The 21,064-nt window shown below is 39.1% G+C and overlaps 2 protein-coding genes across 2 annotated transcripts; both read right to left on the reverse strand.

The window, feature by feature from the left end:
• Positions 1-529: 529 nt before the first annotated feature.
• Positions 530-1,464, reverse strand: LOC116402056 (E3 ubiquitin-protein ligase UPL6-like). Its single transcript, XM_031880806.1, has 4 exons — positions 1,327-1,464; positions 1,153-1,239; positions 888-1,028; positions 530-700 (listed from the first exon to the last, which is right to left on the reverse strand). Exons 1-4 carry the CDS (start codon positions 1,348-1,350, stop codon positions 530-532), a joined length of 423 nt encoding a protein of 140 aa, XP_031736666.1. The 5' UTR covers positions 1,351-1,464.
• A 17,095-nt stretch (positions 1,465-18,559) lies between these two features.
• LOC116402149 (E3 ubiquitin-protein ligase UPL6-like) lies at positions 18,560-21,051 on the reverse strand. The gene is made up of 7 exons (XM_031881269.1): positions 21,034-21,051; positions 20,342-20,589; positions 20,168-20,254; positions 19,904-20,044; positions 19,591-19,716; positions 19,244-19,342; positions 18,560-18,902 (listed from the first exon to the last, which is right to left on the reverse strand). Exons 2-7 carry the CDS (start codon positions 20,363-20,365, stop codon positions 18,831-18,833), a joined length of 549 nt encoding a protein of 182 aa, XP_031737129.1. The 5' UTR covers positions 20,366-20,589; positions 21,034-21,051; the 3' UTR covers positions 18,560-18,830.
• Between the last annotated feature and the right edge of the window lie 13 nt (positions 21,052-21,064).

The raw sequence follows: 21,064 nt of genomic DNA on the forward strand, positions 1-21,064 counted from the left end.
CAACAAACTCAATCTAACCTAAAATGTATTCAAAACGTGTGTAAGTATCACTTGAATTTTCAAAACGACCCAGCAATGCTTAAGTGTAAGTTTGTAACTCACAACCTACCAAAATTTCAAAAAGTGTGAAAAAAGTACTTCAAGACCCAACATGTCAATCAAATGTGTTTAAAACTTAGTGTCAAACCAACCTAAAACGAGTTCAAAACGTGCCTAAGTATCACTTGAACTTTCAAAACGACCTAAAAAAGCTTACGTGTAGGTTTGTAACTCATAACCTACGAAAAAAGTTCAAATAGTGTGAAAAAAGCACTACAAGACCCAAAATGGTAACCAAGTGTGTAAGTGCAACAAACTTAGTTCAAACCAACCTAAAACGTGCTCAAAACGTGTCTAGGTATTACTTAAGTTTTCAAAACGACCTAGCAAATCCTAAGTGTAAGTTCGTAACTCATAATCTACCAAAAAGGTTGAACAAACAACTATGGCTGTCTCATCACGCTTCATGTTATCCAATTATACTACAAGATTAACAAAGCCATGCCATGCGAATAATAAGGAATGTCGTGATAACCTTAAATAAACCATACTGCACGTCAAAGGCTGCCCGTGTAATGTTCTCCATGACATCTTTAAAAATACCACCACCATCAATTCCTGCCTCCTCAACTCCAAATTCATTAACAAAAGACACACGTATCTGCATGCAGAAAAGTGAAGCAATTGACCCAACACAAACAAGAAAAAACTAATAAACAATTACAAGTAACTCTGCAACTATAGGATGCAGAAGAGGGAAGGGGTCGTTTTCACGAGGGCAAAGAAAAAGATAGAAAAAAGTAAGATAACAATTTCATTTTTCATAAATCATGGAAGTCTGAAATTACCGATCCTCGAAGATCAACTTCAGACAATGCACTCATCTGACTGAAAGCATCTTCCAGTATATGATTTCGTCGAATTCTAAACCGGTTTCTAGCAAAAACAGCAAGAGATCCATTCCTTTGCCTAGCTGCTGCTAGTTGTGTCTGTGAAATGAGTTATAGAGAAAGTAACCATAAATAAAAAAATATCTTACATATTTCTATAACTAACAGTCATCCAAGAAATTCAATATTGTGGATAAGGAAACCAAAAAAATAACTTGCTTACAGTGAAAATCTTAACCCTGCTAGTAAACGGTACTAAAAAGGGAACTCGCTTGTGTATATCATTTGCTCTGGTATTTTCTATCACTGCCTACAAAGAAACAAGGCCAAGTAAATAATTAGAATTACGATCAGATAGCAGGTCGTTAGAACCAAAACATTCATTGAGAACAATTACCTGAGAAATGAAATAATCATTCATCGCGTCAGCATGGAAGTCACTGGGTGGTGTAAACTGCCGTCTATTGTTCCAGTCTTGCAACTACAACGAGACAATTTAATCTTAGTAGATCGACAAAATGATGCATGGATAAACCATCCTTGACTTTGGTTTGAAGCTTGCATGGATAAACCTTTTCATTCATTTTTCATTGATTATTCATCATTGTTCCTGAAAATCAAAGGAAATTCTCTCAATTTTATATATTACTAAAATTAGGATACATATAAGTCTTAACTAGTCTCATAGCACCCTCCATTCATCTTCCCCTACACTGGCTATGGTATCAAAATGCTCAATTAAGTAATATGTCTACTAACGAACTTGAAAACAAAACACATCACACTAAAAAACACAAACATCCCTTTAACCCAACAGAAGCAGCTCTTTTTACCCTTGCACTCACTATCACATTACTATCATGCCAAATCTTACTTGTACACAGGACAAAAAACAGCCAAAGGTAATAGCCAACCAGGTGCATCTCCTGATAAATATGCCAATTTCTCTGAAAAGGATGACCATTTTTTATTCTCGTGGCACTTTTTAATAAAACTCCAGAGTACTGGAACTAACTCCATTCTGTATGCTAGAATAGTCATAATTTTTTATGTCCCACACCAAGTTGTACTTAAAAAGATCTTTTCAAAAAAAATCTATAGAGTTTTTTTTTCTTTTTTAAATGAAGTACATGCATGTTATGTTTCTCGTTATTGAGAAAACATGACCTTTAAACCATTACTAACGCCATTATATCCAAACAGCAAGGTACACAAACCTAGTAGAGGATGACACATGCAACTTTGTCCATTGGGTAGAGAGAGGTGTGAAATGTGAATGTCCGCCACAGTAAAGGAAGAGTAAGAATTTGAGAGGAGAAACTCCAATTGGGATCAACACGTGGGCAACAACATGGCTTCTTACCAACATGAGAACTCAAAAGAGACAGCAGATGTTCTAGAGAAGCCATTGAACTCTTGGAATGTGAATCTGCACTTTCCTGCAATAGTTTGAGTGTGAATTAGTTCTCTGACAACACCTGCAGAGGATAATCCACGGCAAAACAGAATGTCTATAAAAAAAACCACTTGCAAGTAGAAAAAAAAGGAAGTACATTTATACCTTCCCTGTCAAAGTGATATCCCTAATCAACGCATATGCATTTCTTTCCAGGAAGTAACCAACAATTTTACAAACCCATGGGAGTTCAGGTTGTAATAAGAAAATAATTGTGTCTAACAATAGAGTTGCAGGTGTGTTAGAGTTCACAGGTGCAGCCAAAAGTTGATTCCTCAATTGGTTTCTATCAAGAACAACATCAAGTAAGAATAATTCAGAGGAAAAATAAAGACAACTTATCATATATATAAATAAGATTAGTCTGAATTCGTTAGCTGAAGGTAAAAAAACCTTTATGTCAATTATATATATCTGAACAAAATCTAAGAAATATATCACTTTTCAACAAAAGAAATATATCATATACAATTAAAGGATCATAGCATAGAAAGCCAACAAAATCAACAATGATAGATCAAACATCTGTTTTTCCATTCAAAACGTTAAAAAGGACAAGTTTTTAATAAGGAATGTTGAAATGGAAAAAACTAATTACCTATTATGGTGTACAGTCTGGATGCAAGCATATGCAAATTTCTTAACTCTCTAATCCACTAAGGCCTTGTTAAGTACATAATCCTTGCTAGCGAAAATGCTCAACATATCCCCTATATATGTAAGAGAGAGAAAGGTAAGAAAGTACTAACACTAAGAGATATGTGCTATCAATTAGAACACTTTAAGATGATATTATCAATTAGAAAACCAAGCATAAAGCAACATAAGGGAAAATAACAAACAAGGGCACCACAGTGGTTCAGAAACCAATCAATATTTTCATTTGTCACTTTTATAATAATTTCACAAGGGAAAATCCTCATAACAAGCCTCGTTTTCCCCCTACTATGGAACAGGGAGGATTCCTCCTCTTTTCAAAGCCCTCGTCAAACTCAATGCTAAGTTTGACTGCTCCCTTCGGAGTGACAACAAGCCTTGTTTTCCCCCTAATGTGGATCGGGGAGGATTCCTCCTCTTTTCAAAGCCCTCATCAAACTCGATGCTAAGTTTAGAACGCTAAGAGTAGGTGGTTTGGTTTTGGTTAGGCCAAAAGTAAAGTTTTATGCTAAAAGCTCTGATAGTTAGGGAACTCAACACATTCTACTTGACCGAACCAAGTTGGATCTTTGCTTTTTTATGGGATTTTTCTAATGTATATTGCATGTGTTGTTTGTTTTTTTATAGCTCTTGATTGTCTAACCTTTTTACATTTTGCATTTGCATGTCTCTCTTTTGTTTCTTTGGTATGCAATGTGGTAACAAGGTCTTGCTAGAACCGGTGGGCTAACCTTTCTATGGTTCTAAACTTAGTTTCTAAGTTTGACTGCTCCCTTCGGAGTGACAACAAGCCTCGTTTTCCCCCTACTATGGAACGGGGAGGATTCCTCCTCTTTTCAAAGCCCTCGTCAAACTCAATGCTAAGTTTGACTGCTCCCTTCGGAGTGACAACAAGCCTTGTTTTCCCCCTAATGTGGATCGGGGAGGATTCCTCCTCTTTTCAAAGCCCTCATCAAACTCGATGCTAAGTTTAGAACGCTAAGAGTAGGTGGTTTGGTTTTGGTTAGGCCAAAAGTAAAGTTTTCTGCTAAAAGCTCTGATAGTTAGGGAACTCAACACATTCTACTTGACCGAACCAAGTTGGATCTTTGCTTTTTTATGGGATTTTTCTAATGTATATTGCATGTGTTGTTTGATTTTTTATAGCTCTTGATTGTCTAACCTTTTTACGTTTTGCATTTGCATGTCTCTCTTTTGTTTCTTTGGTATGCAATGTGGTAACAAGGTCTTGCTAGAACCGGTGGGCTAACCTTTCTATGGTTCTAAACTTAGTTTCTAAGTTTGACTGCTCCCTTCGGAGTGACAACAAGCCTCGTTTTCCCCCTACTATGGAACGGGGAGGATTCCTCCTCTTTTCAAAGCCCTCGTCAAACTCAATGCTAAGTTTGACTGCTCCCTTCGGAGTGACAACAAGCCTTGTTTTCCCCCTAATGTGGATCGGGGAGGATTCCTCCTCTTTTCAAAGCCCTCATCAAACTCGATGCTAAGTTTAGAACGCTAAGAGTAGGTGGTTTGGTTTTGGTTAGGCCAAAAGTAAAGTTTTCTGCTAAAAGCTCTGATAGTTAGGGAACTCAACACATTCTACTTGACCGAACCAAGTTGGCTCTTTGTTTTTTTATGGGATTTTTCTAATGTATATTGCATGTGTTGTTTGTTTTTTTATAGCTCTTGATTGTCTAACCTTTTTACGTTTTGCATTTGCATGTCTCTCTTTTGTTTCTTTGGTATGCAATGTGGTAACAAGGTCTTGCTAGAACCGGTGGGCTAACCTTTCTATGGTTCTAAACTTAGTTTCTAAGTTTGACTGCTCCCTTCGGAGTGACAACAAGCCTCGTTTTCCCCCTACTATGGAACGGGGAGGATTCCTCCTCTTTTCAAAGCCCTCGTCAAACTCAATGCTAAGTTTGACTGCTCCCTTCGGAGTGACAACAAGCCTTGTTTTCCCCCTAATGTGGATCGGGGAGGATTCCTCCTCTTTTCAAAGCCCTCATCAAACTCGATGCTAAGTTTAGAACGCTAAGAGTAGGTGGTCTGGTTTTGGTTAGGCCAAAAGTGAAGTTTTCCCCATTTTTTATGGGCTTTTTCTAATGTATATTGGATATGTTGTTTGTTTTTTTATAGCTCTTGATTGTCTTACCTTTTTACGTTTTGCATTTGCAAGTCTCTCTTTTGTTCTTTGGTATGCAATGTGGTAACAAGGTCTTGCTAGAACCGGTGGGCTAACCTTTCTATGGTTCTAAACTTAGTTTCTAAGTTTGACTGCTCCCTTCGGAGTGACAACAAGCCTCGTTTTCCCCCTACTATGGAACGGGGAGGATTCCTCCTCTTTTCAAAGCCCTCGTCAAACTCAATGCTAAGTTTGACTGCTCCCTTCGGAGTGACAACAAGCCTTGTTTTCCCCCTAATGTGGATCGGGGAGGATTCCTCCTCTTTTCAAAGCCCTCATCAAACTCGATGCTAAGTTTAGAACGCTAAGAGTAGGTGGTTTGGTTTTGGTTAGGCCAAAAGTAAAGTTTTCTGCTAAAAGCTCTGATAGTTAGGGAACTCAACACATTCTACTTGACCGAACCAAGTTGGCTCTTTGTTTTTTTATGGGATTTTTCTAATGTATATTACATGTGTTGTTTGTTTTTTTATAGCTCTTGATTGTCTAACCTTTTTACGTTTTGCATTTGCAAGTCTCTCTTTTGTTTCTTTGGTATGCAATGTGGTAACAAGGTCTTGCTAGAACCGGTGGGCTAACCTTTCTATGGTTCTAAACTTAGTTTCTAAGTTTGACTGCTCCCTTCGGAGTGACAACAAGCCTCGTTTTCCCCCTACTATGGAACGGGGAGGATTCCTCCTCTTTTCAAAGCCCTCGTCAAACTCAATGCTAAGTTTGACTGCTCCCTTCGGAGTGACAACAAGCCTTGTTTTCCCCCTAATGTGGATCGGGGAGGATTCCTCCTCTTTTCAAAGCCCTCATCAAACTCGATGCTAAGTTTAGAACGCTAAGAGTAGGTGGTTTGGTTTTGGTTAGGCCAAAAGTAAAGTTTTCTGCTAAAAGCTCTGATAGTTAGGGAACTCAACACATTCTACTTGACCGAACCAAGTTGGCTCTTTGTTTTTTTATGGGATTTTTCTAATGTATATTGCATGTGTTGTTTTTTTTTATAGCTCTTGATTGTCTAACCTTTTTACGTTTTGCATTTGCAAGTCTCTCTTTTGTTTCTTTGGTATGCAATGTGGTAACAAGGTCTTGCTAGAACCGGTGGGCTAACCTTTCTATGGTTCTAAACTTAGTTTCTAAGTTTGACTGCTCCCTTCGGAGTGACAACAAGCCTCGTTTTCCCCCTACTATGGAACGGGGAGGATTCCTCCTCTTTTCAAAGCCCTCGTCAAACTCAATGCTAAGTTTGACTGCTCCCTTCGGAGTGACAACAAGCCTTGTTTTCCCCCTAATGTGGATCGGGGAGGATTCCTCCTCTTTTCAAAGCCCTCATCAAACTCGATGCTAAGTTTAGAACGCTAAGAGTAGGTGGTTTGGTTTTGGTTAGGCCAAAAGTAAAGTTTTCTGCTAAAAGCTCTGATAGTTAGGGAACTCAACACATTCTACTTGACCGAACCAAGTTGGATCTTTGTTTTTTTATGGGATTTTTCTAATGTATATTGCATGTGTTGTTTGTTTTTTTATAGCTCTTGATTGTCTAACCTTTTTACGTTTTGCATTTGCATGTCTCTCTTTTGTTTCTTTGGTATGCAATGTGGTAACAAGGTCTTGCTAGAACCGGTGGGCTAACCTTTCTATGGTTCTAAACTTAGTTTCTAAGTTTGACTGCTCCCTTCGGAGTGACAACAAGCCTCGTTTTCCCCCTACTATGGAACGGGGAGGATTCCTCCTCTTTTCAAAGCCCTCGTCAAACTCAATGCTAAGTTTGACTGCTCCCTTCGGAGTGACAACAAGCCTTGTTTTCCCCCTAATGTGGATCGGGGAGGATTCCTCCTCTTTTCAAAGCCCTCATCAAACTCGATGCTAAGTTTAGAACGCTAAGAGTAGGTGGTTTGGTTTTGGTTAGGCCAAAAGTAAAGTTTTCTGCTAAAAGCTCTGATAGTTAGGGAACTCAACACATTCTACTTGACCGAACCAAGTTGGCTCTTTGTTTTTTTATGGGATTTTTCTAATGTATATTGCATGTGTTGTTTGTTTTTTTATAGCTCTTGATTGTCTAACCTTTTTACGTTTTGCATTTGCAAGTCTCTCTTTTGTTTCTTTGGTATGCAATGTGGTAACAAGGTCTTGCTAGAACCGGTGGGCTAACCTTTCTATGGTTCTAAACTTAGTTTCTAAGTTTGACTGCTCCCTTCGGAGTGACAACAAGCCTCGTTTTCCCCCTACTATGGAACGGGGAGGATTCCTCCTCTTTTCAAAGCCCTCGTCAAACTCAATGCTAAGTTTGACTGCTCCCTTCGGAGTGACAACAAGCCTTGTTTTCCCCCTAATGTGGATCGGGGAGGATTCCTCCTCTTTTCAAAGCCCTCATCAAACTCGATGCTAAGTTTAGAACGCTAAGAGTAGGTGGTTTGGTTTTGGTTAGGCCAAAAGTAAAGTTTTCTGCTAAAAGCTCTGATAGTTAGGGAACTCAACACATTCTACTTGACCGAACCAAGTTGGCTCTTTGTTTTTTTATGGGATTTTTCTAATGTATATTGCATGTGTTGTTTGTTTTTTTATAGCTCTTGATTGTCTAACCTTTTTACGTTTTGCATTTGCAAGTCTCTCTTTTGTTTCTTTGGTATGCAATGTGGTAACAAGGTCTTGCTAGAACCGGTGGGCTAACCTTTCTATGGTTCTAAACTTAGTTTCTAAGTTTGACTGCTCCCTTCGGAGTGACAACAAGCCTCGTTTTCCCCCTACTATGGAACGGGGAGGATTCCTCCTCTTTTCAAAGCCCTCGTCAAACTCAATGCTAAGTTTGACTGCTCCCTTCGGAGTGACAACAAGCCTTGTTTTCCCCCTAATGTGGATCGGGGAGGATTCCTCCTCTTTTCAAAGCCCTCATCAAACTCGATGCTAAGTTTAGAACGCTAAGAGTAGGTGGTTTGGTTTTGGTTAGGCCAAAAGTAAAGTTTTCTGCTAAAAGCTCTGATAGTTAGGGAACTCAACACATTCTACTTGACCGAACCAAGTTGGCTCTTTGTTTTTTTATGGGATTTTTCTAATGTATATTGCATGTGTTGTTTGTTTTTTTATAGCTCTTGATTGTCTAACCTTTTTACGTTTTGCATTTGCAAGTCTCTCTTTTGTTTCTTTGGTATGCAATGTGGTAACAAGGTCTTGCTAGAACCGGTGGGCTAACCTTTCTATGGTTCTAAACTTAGTTTCTAAGTTTGACTGCTCCCTTCGGAGTGACAACAAGCCTCGTTTTCCCCCTACTATGGAACGGGGAGGATTCCTCCTCTTTTCAAAGCCCTCGTCAAACTCAATGCTAAGTTTGACTGCTCCCTTCGGAGTGACAACAAGCCTTGTTTTCCCCCTAATGTGGATCGGGGAGGATTCCTCCTCTTTTCAAAGCCCTCATCAAACTCGATGCTAAGTTTAGAACGCTAAGAGTAGGTGGTTTGGTTTTGGTTAGGCCAAAAGTAAAGTTTTCTGCTAAAAGCTCTGATAGTTAGGGAACTCAACACATTCTACTTGACCGAACCAAGTTGGCTCTTTGTTTTTTTATGGGATTTTTCTAATGTATATTGCATGTGTTGTTTGTTTTTTTATAGCTCTTGATTGTCTAACCTTTTTACGTTTTGCATTTGCAAGTCTCTCTTTTGTTTCTTTGGTATGCAATGTGGTAACAAGGTCTTGCTAGAACCGGTGGGCTAACCTTTCTATGGTTCTAAACTTAGTTTCTAAGTTTGACTGCTCCCTTCGGAGTGACAACAAGCCTCGTTTTCCCCCTACTATGGAACGGGGAGGATTCCTCCTCTTTTCAAAGCCCTCGTCAAACTCAATGCTAAGTTTGACTGCTCCCTTCGGAGTGACAACAAGCCTTGTTTTCCCCCTAATGTGGATCGGGGAGGATTCCTCCTCTTTTCAAAGCCCTCATCAAACTCGATGCTAAGTTTAGAACGCTAAGAGTAGGTGGTTTGGTTTTGGTTAGGCCAAAAGTAAAGTTTTCTGCTAAAAGCTCTGATAGTTAGGGAACTCAACACATTCTACTTGACCGAACCAAGTTGGCTCTTTGTTTTTTTATGGGATTTTTCTAATGTATATTGCATGTGTTGTTTGTTTTTTTATAGCTCTTGATTGTCTAACCTTTTTACGTTTTGCATTTGCAAGTCTCTCTTTTGTTTCTTTGGTATGCAATGTGGTAACAAGGTCTTGCTAGAACCGGTGGGCTAACCTTTCTATGGTTCTAAACTTAGTTTCTAAGTTTGACTGCTCCCTTCGGAGTGACAACAAGCCTCGTTTTCCCCCTACTATGGAACGGGGAGGATTCCTCCTCTTTTCAAAGCCCTCGTCAAACTCAATGCTAAGTTTGACTGCTCCCTTCGGAGTGACAACAAGCCTTGTTTTCCCCCTAATGTGGATCGGGGAGGATTCCTCCTCTTTTCAAAGCCCTCATCAAACTCGATGCTAAGTTTAGAACGCTAAGAGTAGGTGGTTTGGTTTTGGTTAGGCCAAAAGTAAAGTTTTCTGCTAAAAGCTCTGATAGTTAGGGAACTCAACACATTCTACTTGACCGAACCAAGTTGGCTCTTTGTTTTTTTATGGGATTTTTCTAATGTATATTGCATGTGTTGTTTGTTTTTTTATAGCTCTTGATTGTCTAACCTTTTTACGTTTTGCATTTGCAAGTCTCTCTTTTGTTTCTTTGGTATGCAATGTGGTAACAAGGTCTTGCTAGAACCGGTGGGCTAACCTTTCTATGGTTCTAAACTTAGTTTCTAAGTTTGACTGCTCCCTTCGGAGTGACAACAAGCCTCGTTTTCCCCCTACTATGGAACGGGGAGGATTCCTCCTCTTTTCAAAGCCCTCGTCAAACTCAATGCTAAGTTTGACTGCTCCCTTCGGAGTGACAACAAGCCTTGTTTTCCCCCTAATGTGGATCGGGGAGGATTCCTCCTCTTTTCAAAGCCCTCATCAAACTCGATGCTAAGTTTAGAACGCTAAGAGTAGGTGGTTTGGTTTTGGTTAGGCCAAAAGTAAAGTTTTCTGCTAAAAGCTCTGATAGTTAGGGAACTCAACACATTCTACTTGACCGAACCAAGTTGGCTCTTTGTTTTTTTATGGGATTTTTCTAATGTATATTGCATGTGTTGTTTGTTTTTTTATAGCTCTTGATTGTCTAACCTTTTTACGTTTTGCATTTGCAAGTCTCTCTTTTGTTTCTTTGGTATGCAATGTGGTAACAAGGTCTTGCTAGAACCGGTGGGCTAACCTTTCTATGGTTCTAAACTTAGTTTCTAAGTTTGACTGCTCCCTTCGGAGTGACAACAAGCCTCGTTTTCCCCCTACTATGGAACGGGGAGGATTCCTCCTCTTTTCAAAGCCCTCGTCAAACTCAATGCTAAGTTTGACTGCTCCCTTCGGAGTGACAACAAGCCTTGTTTTCCCCCTAATGTGGATCGGGGAGGATTCCTCCTCTTTTCAAAGCCCTCATCAAACTCGATGCTAAGTTTAGAACGCTAAGAGTAGGTGGTTTGGTTTTGGTTAGGCCAAAAGTAAAGTTTTCTGCTAAAAGCTCTGATAGTTAGGGAACTCAACACATTCTACTTGACCGAACCAAGTTGGCTCTTTGTTTTTTTATGGGATTTTTCTAATGTATATTGCATGTGTTGTTTGTTTTTTTATAGCTCTTGATTGTCTAACCTTTTTACGTTTTGCATTTGCAAGTCTCTCTTTTGTTTCTTTGGTATGCAATGTGGTAACAAGGTCTTGCTAGAACCGGTGGGCTAACCTTTCTATGGTTCTAAACTTAGTTTCTAAGTTTGACTGCTCCCTTCGGAGTGACAACAAGCCTCGTTTTCCCCCTACTATGGAACGGGGAGGATTCCTCCTCTTTTCAAAGCCCTCGTCAAACTCAATGCTAAGTTTGACTGCTCCCTTCGGAGTGACAACAAGCCTTGTTTTCCCCCTAATGTGGATCGGGGAGGATTCCTCCTCTTTTCAAAGCCCTCATCAAACTCGATGCTAAGTTTAGAACGCTAAGAGTAGGTGGTTTGGTTTTGGTTAGGCCAAAAGTAAAGTTTTCTGCTAAAAGCTCTGATAGTTAGGGAACTCAACACATTCTACTTGACCGAACCAAGTTGGCTCTTTGTTTTTTTATGGGATTTTTCTAATGTATATTGCATGTGTTGTTTGTTTTTTTATAGCTCTTGATTGTCTAACCTTTTTACGTTTTGCATTTGCAAGTCTCTCTTTTGTTTCTTTGGTATGCAATGTGGTAACAAGGTCTTGCTAGAACCGGTGGGCTAACCTTTCTATGGTTCTAAACTTAGTTTCTAAGTTTGACTGCTCCCTTCGGAGTGACAACAAGCCTCGTTTTCCCCCTACTATGGAACGGGGAGGATTCCTCCTCTTTTCAAAGCCCTCGTCAAACTCAATGCTAAGTTTGACTGCTCCCTTCGGAGTGACAACAAGCCTTGTTTTCCCCCTAATGTGGATCGGGGAGGATTCCTCCTCTTTTCAAAGCCCTCATCAAACTCGATGCTAAGTTTAGAACGCTAAGAGTAGGTGGTTTGGTTTTGGTTAGGCCAAAAGTAAAGTTTTCTGCTAAAAGCTCTGATAGTTAGGGAACTCAACACATTCTACTTGACCGAACCAAGTTGGCTCTTTGTTTTTTTATGGGATTTTTCTAATGTATATTGCATGTGTTGTTTGTTTTTTTATAGCTCTTGATTGTCTAACCTTTTTACGTTTTGCATTTGCAAGTCTCTCTTTTGTTTCTTTGGTATGCAATGTGGTAACAAGGTCTTGCTAGAACCGGTGGGCTAACCTTTCTATGGTTCTAAACTTAGTTTCTAAGTTTGACTGCTCCCTTCGGAGTGACAACAAGCCTCGTTTTCCCCCTACTATGGAACGGGGAGGATTCCTCCTCTTTTCAAAGCCCTCGTCAAACTCAATGCTAAGTTTGACTGCTCCCTTCGGAGTGACAACAAGCCTTGTTTTCCCCCTAATGTGGATCGGGGAGGATTCCTCCTCTTTTCAAAGCCCTCATCAAACTCGATGCTAAGTTTAGAACGCTAAGAGTAGGTGGTTTGGTTTTGGTTAGGCCAAAAGTAAAGTTTTCTGCTAAAAGCTCTGATAGTTAGGGAACTCAACACATTCTACTTGACCGAACCAAGTTGGCTCTTTGTTTTTTTATGGGATTTTTCTAATGTATATTGCATGTGTTGTTTGTTTTTTTATAGCTCTTGATTGTCTAACCTTTTTACGTTTTGCATTTGCAAGTCTCTCTTTTGTTTCTTTGGTATGCAATGTGGTAACAAGGTCTTGCTAGAACCGGTGGGCTAACCTTTCTATGGTTCTAAACTTAGTTTCTAAGTTTGACTGCTCCCTTCGGAGTGACAACAAGCCTCGTTTTCCCCCTACTATGGAACGGGGAGGATTCCTCCTCTTTTCAAAGCCCTCGTCAAACTCAATGCTAAGTTTGACTGCTCCCTTCGGAGTGACAACAAGCCTTGTTTTCCCCCTAATGTGGATCGGGGAGGATTCCTCCTCTTTTCAAAGCCCTCATCAAACTCGATGCTAAGTTTAGAACGCTAAGAGTAGGTGGTTTGGTTTTGGTTAGGCCAAAAGTAAAGTTTTCTGCTAAAAGCTCTGATAGTTAGGGAACTCAACACATTCTACTTGACCGAACCAAGTTGGCTCTTTGTTTTTTTATGGGATTTTTCTAATGTATATTGCATGTGTTGTTTGTTTTTTTATAGCTCTTGATTGTCTAACCTTTTTACGTTTTGCATTTGCAAGTCTCTCTTTTGTTTCTTTGGTATGCAATGTGGTAACAAGGTCTTGCTAGAACCGGTGGGCTAACCTTTCTATGGTTCTAAACTTAGTTTCTAAGTTTGACTGCTCCCTTCGGAGTGACAACAAGCCTCGTTTTCCCCCTACTATGGAACGGGGAGGATTCCTCCTCTTTTCAAAGCCCTCGTCAAACTCAATGCTAAGTTTGACTGCTCCCTTCGGAGTGACAACAAGCCTTGTTTTCCCCCTAATGTGGATCGGGGAGGATTCCTCCTCTTTTCAAAGCCCTCATCAAACTCGATGCTAAGTTTAGAACGCTAAGAGTAGGTGGTTTGGTTTTGGTTAGGCCAAAAGTAAAGTTTTCTGCTAAAAGCTCTGATAGTTAGGGAACTCAACACATTCTACTTGACCGAACCAAGTTGGCTCTTTGTTTTTTTATGGGATTTTTCTAATGTATATTACATGTGTTGTTTGTTTTTTTATAGCTCTTGATTGTCTCACCTTTTTACGTTTTGCATTTGCAAGTCTCTCTTTTGTTTCTTTGGTATGCAATGTGGTAACAAGGTCTTGCTAGAACCGGTGGGCTAACCTTTCTATGGTTCTAAACTTAGTTTCTAAGTTTGACTGCTCCCTTCGGAGTGACAACAAGCCTCGTTTTCCCCCTACTATGGAACGGGGAGGATTCCTCCTCTTTTCAAAGCCCTCGTCAAACTCAATGCTAAGTTTGACTGCTCCCTTCGAAGTGACAACAAGCCTTGTTTTCCCCCTAATGTGGATCGGGGAGGATTCCTCCTCTTTTCAAAGCCCTCATCAAACTCGATGCTATGTTTAGAACGCTAAGAGTAGGTAGTCTGGTTTTGGTTAGGCCAAAAGTGAAGTTTTCCCCCATTTTTTATGGGCTTTTTCTAATGTATATTGGATATGTTGTTTGATTTTTTTTATAGCTCTTGATTGTCTTACTGTTTTATGTTTTGCATTGTCAAGTCTCTCTTTTCTTTCTTTGGTATGCAATGTGGTAACTAGGCCTTGCTAGAACCGGTGGGCTAACCTTTCTATGGTTCTACATTTAGTTACTAATTAAGTTTGATTGCTCCCTTTGAAGTGACAATAAGTTTTGTTAATGTCGACCCTTTTCTAAAGGGATTTAGTTCATTGTGGCTAGACAAGAGGCTTCTAACTCATGTTTGACAAGACAAATTTGTTAAAACCATCCCAGTTTCTAAAGAGTGCCTCCTATCCTTTTTTACTCTATCTAGGCTAGGTTTGGACTAAGTGCATCATAGGTAAGTCACGACAAAGCAACAAAGGAAGACAAAGCTAGAAAAGTATCCATGCACTTATTTATTATACATGCAATCAAGCATTCACAACACACATACCATTTTCTCAATCATGCATTCACATCTCAATAAGAAATAGCTAAAAGGAGCTTAAAACAAAAAAGACAGCAGCTTATGCTCAAATTTCAGCACATATACTCATCAAAATTCAGAATTTCACATCATAAACCCGAGCTCAGTGCTCAAGGGTTGCCAATCATGCTTTTTATGCAAGATCTAATTAAGCTAAGAAGGTATAATGCTCATTATTGTATGGAAAGAATTCTGAAAAATTTTGAAATTTGGGCAAAATTTGAACCCCCAAGTTTACACTAAACATGCAAGCTAAGCAAGCTATTACCCACACCCACTCAAAAAATTGCTTTTTCTGTCCTAAAAGCTTTTGAAAATCAAAGTAAATGGAGAAAAATAAGGGGGGAACTTTGGACTCCCCTGGAAGGATCGACATCCATGACTTTGGTTTGAAGCTTGCATGGATAAACCTTTTCATTCCTTTTTCATTGATTATTCATCCTTGTTCCTGAAAATCAAAGGAAATTCTCTCAATTTTATATATTACTAAAATTAGGATACATATAAGTCTTAACTAGTCTAATAGCACCCTCCATTCATCTTCCCCTACACTGGCTATGGTATCAAAATTTTCAATTAAGTAATACGTCTACTAACGAACTTGAAAACAAAACACATCACACTAAAAAACACAAACATCACTTTAACCCAACAGAAGCAACTCTTTTTACCCTTGCACTCACTATCACATTACTATCATGTTTGTCAACTGTCAAACTAACTCTTTTAAGTTATTTAGTGTGACTACAAAGTTATGAACACCATAATCTTAATTAAAACCTTTTAATAAATAAATGCGAAGTTACTACTCAAGAATGGCAAGGAATTCAAAAAACATGACAGCTATCCTAATTGGTTGAAAATGAGAAAAAGAAAGTTAGCCAGACAACCTGTTTGGACTACAAAGCCAGCAGATATGATTCCTCAAATTTGACCATTCACTCTCCATACTCTACAAGTCTTCAAGCACATGATGCTGCCTACTTTCAGATGAGCAACATCATTCCGATCTTAACAGTCAGAAGAGCAAATCAAATCAATCCTAGCATATTCACAAATCACAACTAAAAAGTACAAACATTACAAAATAAAACATGCAGCGATATCAACAAGCATTCTGATAAATAATTAGCCAATTAATTGACATTACAAAATAAATAAAGAAAAACAAGCATTCTGATATTTTTCTATTTGTGCGGGCAGCCGATGTTCACAAAACAGCGTTTCGAACCCACGAGGGGCCCTATGAATTCCTTGTGATGCTGTTTGGGTTGAAACGCTCCGGCAACATTCCAATCAATCATGAGTGATGTTCTTCGCCCATATTTACGCAAGTTTGTTTTGGTTTTCTTTGATGACATCTTAATTTACAGCAAGTCCTTGGACGAGCATTTGCACCAATTGGCAATGGTTTTGGAAACTCTAGTAGCTCATCAACTGGTAGCCAACTTTAAAAAATGCCAATTTGCGGTTGACAAAATTGAATACTTGGGCCATGTTATTTCTTCAGAGGGGGTGGCAGCGGATCCAACAAAAATAGAAGCGATGGTTAAATGGCCAGCACCCAAGAACGTGAAGGAGCTAGGTGGGTTTTTTGGGGCTAACGGGGTATTATCGGAAATTCGTTGCAAACTACGGTTCTATTGTGCTGCCCCCTTGACACAACTGTTAAAAAAAGGTAACTTTAAGTGGAATGAGACGACCGAGAACGCATTTCAGCAGTTAAAAGTCAGCAATGATGTCTGTCCCGATGCTAGGTATTCCTGATTTTTCACAAAGTTTTGTGCTGGAAACTGATGCTTCGGGTGTGGGTATTGGGGCTGTCCTAATGCAAAATCAACGACCAGTGGCCTTTTTCAGTCAAGCTTTACCTATTACCCATAGGTTTAAGGCTGTTTATGAACGGGAGCTTATGGCAATAGTGCTGGCTGTTCAAAAATGGCGACCATATCTATTGGGTAAGCCTTTTGTGGTGCGTACAGATCAGAAAAGTTTGAAGTTTCTTCTTGAACAACGGGCTATCGGGGGAGAATATCAGAGATGGATCGCTAAACTATTGGGGTATGATTTTGTGATTGAGTACAAGAAAGGATTGGAAAACAAAGCGGCCGATGCCTTATAGAGATTACCACCGGTATTTGAATTGGGCCTCGTAAGTATTGTGGGCGGGCTAAACCCTTCGGTTTTCATCGATCAAGTGGCTGGAAATGAATCTCTTAACAATATTCGATTATCCTTGATAAATGGACAGCCAGCTCCAGATGGATATTTGCTACAAGGAGGAGGATTCACCTAATATTACTTTATTATTAGCTGAGTTCCATAACAGCCCGATAGGGGGACATCATGGTGCATTGAAAACATATCAAAGGCTAGCAAGGGAGGTATATTGGCGAGGTATGAAAGCCCATATCCGCACCTATGTTGCTGAATGTTCCGTGTGTCAGCAAGCCAAATACTTGTCTTTAACTCCGGCTGGTTTCCTTCAAGCATTACCCATTCCGGACCGTGTGTGGGAAGATATTAGTATGGATTTTATTGAGGGCCTCCCCAAATCCGAGGGTTATGATGTTATATTGGTAGTTGCGGATCTTCTTTCCAAGTATGCACATTTCATCCCCTTGAAACATCCATTTGGTGCAAAAGTGGTTGCTGCTGTTTTTATGCGAGAGATTATTCGTTTGCATGGATGCCCCTGAAGTATAGTGTCGGATCGTGATCGTATTTTCACAAGTCTATTATGGGAAGAGTTGTGGAGGTTGTTGGAAACTCAGTTGAGATGAAGCACCACTTACCACCCCCAAACAGATGGTCAAACGGAAGTTGTCAATCGAGGGGTGGAGACGTATCTAGGGTGTTTTTCTATGAACACACCTAAACAATGGGTTAAATGGCTAGCTTGGGCTGAATTAAGCTATAATACAACAGTCCGTACAGCCACATTGATGACCCCCTTCGAGGCCCTCTATGGGCAACCACCCCCCTCTATATTACCATATGTGAAGGGCTCGAGCCGGGTGAATGATGAAGTAGACCATTTGATGAAAGAAAGAGATGAAATTTTGGGCGTTTTGAAGGCCAATTTACTGAAAGCACAGCAGCGAATGGTCAAATATGCTAATGCTAAAAGACGGGAGGTGCAGTTTGAGGTTCATGATTGGGTTTATGTGAAGTTACGCCCTTACCGACAGTCCTCTCTCAGCCGTTTTAAGCACTCCAAATTAGCCCCAAGATTCATTGGTTCATTTATGATCGTGGCACGAATTCGTTTCGTTGCATACCGTTTGGCCCTTCCCAAGGAATCGCTTATACACCCGGTCTTTCATGTTTCTGTTCTTCGCAAGGTCGTGGGTTCAAACAGGCCATTATTCCCAATTTCAAAAGATTTGGCTGCTGATTTGTCTATGCAAGTGTCTCCGGTAGAAGTATTGGGAGTTCGCAAAACAATAGAAAAGGAGGACAACTTAGAAGTTTTGATCCGTTCGAGTGAGGGGACACTTGAAAGTGCAACGTGGGAACAAGCTGCTCTTATTCAAGAAACAGTTTCCTGAATTCCACCTTGAGGACAAGGTGGCTATTTGGGGGGCGGGTAATGATAGACCTCCCATAGTAAAGGTGTATTCCCGTAGAGACAAGAATAGGAAGAAGAAAGAATGATTGAGAGTTAGTTGGTATTTTTCTATTTGTGTGGGCCCTTAGGAATGTGTTTGTTAGAGTGGGGCCAAGTATTTTGTTATTTCTCTAAGCAATTACTTAAGTTTCTTGAGTGGAAGGGTATGGGTATCTTGATTTTGGTATAGACTCTCATTAGAGAAGTGTGTAGAGATTGGGGAGCTCTCAAATCCTCCCCCACAGTTGATAAATAAAATTTTGGCTAAAGCCTTGACAAAAGCTAATGTAGAACATCCCCCTTCTTTATGTTTCTTGAGTTTTATCCTAGAGGAGGTGTTTGAATTACCATTTTTATAGTTTAGGATTAGTTATTTGAATTAACAATTTTGTATCTTGAGTTAGTTATAAGTAAACTAACTCAACCCCAAGTTAGTTTAACAACTCTTGTAATCTCCAGCCTATAAAAAGGCTTCTCATTTTCATTAATAAATGATAAAAAAAAAGGCATTATACATAAAGATTTCCTAGCTTTGCAATTACAGCATCAAAAGCAATGTACAGTTCAGATGAGACTTTATTCCAGTATAGAGTAGCTCTGTAATTGCAGATCAAGAAAGTGAATGTAGCATGGAAATCCCAAATTCAACATTTGGAAGTTAGCAATTGACAATCTCATTAGTAGGCAGTGCACCCATAATAAAATGTAAGATTTTTAGAACCCTAAAAATTCAAGTAACTTGCAACTAGTCATTGTCATGACCATCAATACTACGATTAGTGGATCAGCACAAAATACAAAACAGTAAGACAGTAAATCTTTAAAAACCTTACTTCTGTTTTAACTTGCTCAAGAAGAATGTTGCAAAAAGTATATCAACAAGAGTTCCTTCAAACATGACCTACAGGAAGAAGGGTAAAACAACAACATCCTGTCAAAAATCATTTAATGTGATTGAGATCTTTTAGCATGACTGCTTGAGAACTTTTAGCACAACCGGGCAGCAACTTCAATAACAGAAAAACATGCATAATGTAGGAAGACAGCAGATTTCAAATTATGACATTGTATTTATGAATGTCAGGCGATACATTAATGTTCCAAAATTCAACCAAAGTATGGGGTGAAAGATATATAAGAATCTTCCATGATAAGGCCAAGACCAGGATATCCTTATCCAAAAAAAGAAAAAACTAATCAACCAAAGTAAATTCCATGTATGATTGGGAATTATGGCCATACCTTTGCCAAAAGAACTTCGAGGAAATGGAAAAACTGGAGATGTTGCTCATGTATCATTCCCGAACCAGGATTGGGGTAGAGCAAATGGTCAGCAATTTGCTGGATTACCAAGCAGAAAATAACTTATATTAGAAAAAATGAACAATACATACCCACATATTACTGAAATTTTATGAAATAGATTTCAAGCAACCAATTTTTATATTGAAATGTGATCTCACAACTATTTTTATTTTGAAAAGCGATTTCAAACAACTATGGCTGTCTCATCACGCTTCATGTTATCCAATAATACTACAGGATTAACAAAGCCATGCCATGCTAATAATAAGGAATGTCGTGATAACCTTAAATAAACCATACTGCACGTCAAAGGCTGCCCGTGTAATGTTCTCCATGACATCTTTAAAAATACCACCACCATCAATTCCTGCCTCCTCAACTCCAAATTCATTAACAAAAGACACACGTATCTGCATGCAGAAAAGTGAAGCAATTGACCCAACACAAACAAGAAAAAACTAATAAACAATTACAAGTAACTCTGCAACTATAGGATGCAGAAGAGGGAAGGGGTCGTTTTCACGAGGGCAAAGAAAAAGATAGAAAAAAGTAAGATAACAATTTCATTTTTCATAAATCATGGAAGTCTGAAATTACCGATCCTCGAAGATCAACTTCAGACAATGCACTCATCTGACTGAAAGCATCTTCCAATATATGATTTCGTCGAATTCTAAACCGGTTTCTGGCAAAAACAGCAAGAGATCCATTCCTTTGCCTAGCTGCTGCTAGTTGTGTCTGTGAAATGAGTTATAGAGAAAGTAACCATAAATAAAAAATATCTTACATATTTCTATAACTAACAGTCATCCAAGAAATTCAATATTGTGGATAAGGAAACCAAAAAAATAACTTGCTTACAGTGAAAATCTTAACCCTGCTAGTAAGCGGTACTAAAAAGGGAACTCGCTTGTGTATATCATTTGCTCTGGTATTTTCTATCACTGCCTACAAAGAAACAAGGCCAAGTAAATAATTAGAATTACGATCAGATAGCAGGTCGTTAGAACCAAAACATTCATTGAGAACAATTACCTGAGAAATGAAATAATCATTCATCGCGTCAGCATGGAAGTCACTGGGTGGTGTAAACTGCCGTCTATTGTTCCAGTCTTGCAACTACAACGAGACAATTTAATCTTAGTAGATCGACAAAATGATGCATGGATAAACAATCTTGGAACTTTGGACTCCCCTGGAAGGATCGACATCCTTGACTTTGGTTTGAAGCTTGCATGGATAAACCTTTTCATTCATTTTTCATTGATTATTCATCCTTGTTCCTGAAAATCAAAGGAAATTCTCTCAATTTTATATATTACTAAAATTAGGATACATATAAGTCTTAACTAGTCTCATAGCACCCTCCATTCATCTTCCCCTACACTGGCTATGGTATCAAAATGCTCAATTAAGTAATACGTCTACTAACGAACTTGAAAACAAAACACATCACACTAAAAAACACAAACATCCCTTTAACCCAACAGAAGCAGCTCTTTTTACCCTTGCACTCACTATCACATTACTATCATGTTTGTCAACTGTCAAACTAACTCTTTTAAGTTATTTAGTGTGACACTACAAAGTTATGAACACCATAATCTTAATTAAAACCTTTTAATAAACAAATGCCAAGTTACTACTCAAGAATGGCAAGGAATTCAAAAAACATGACAGCTATCCTAATTGGTTGAAAATGAGAAAAAGAAAGTTAGCCAGACAACCTGTTTGGACTACAAAGCCAGCAGATACGAT

This window comes from Cucumis sativus, chromosome 2, assembly GCF_000004075.3.
Source record: "Cucumis sativus cultivar 9930 chromosome 2, Cucumber_9930_V3, whole genome shotgun sequence".
NCBI lineage: Eukaryota > Viridiplantae > Streptophyta > Magnoliopsida > Cucurbitales > Cucurbitaceae > Cucumis > Cucumis sativus.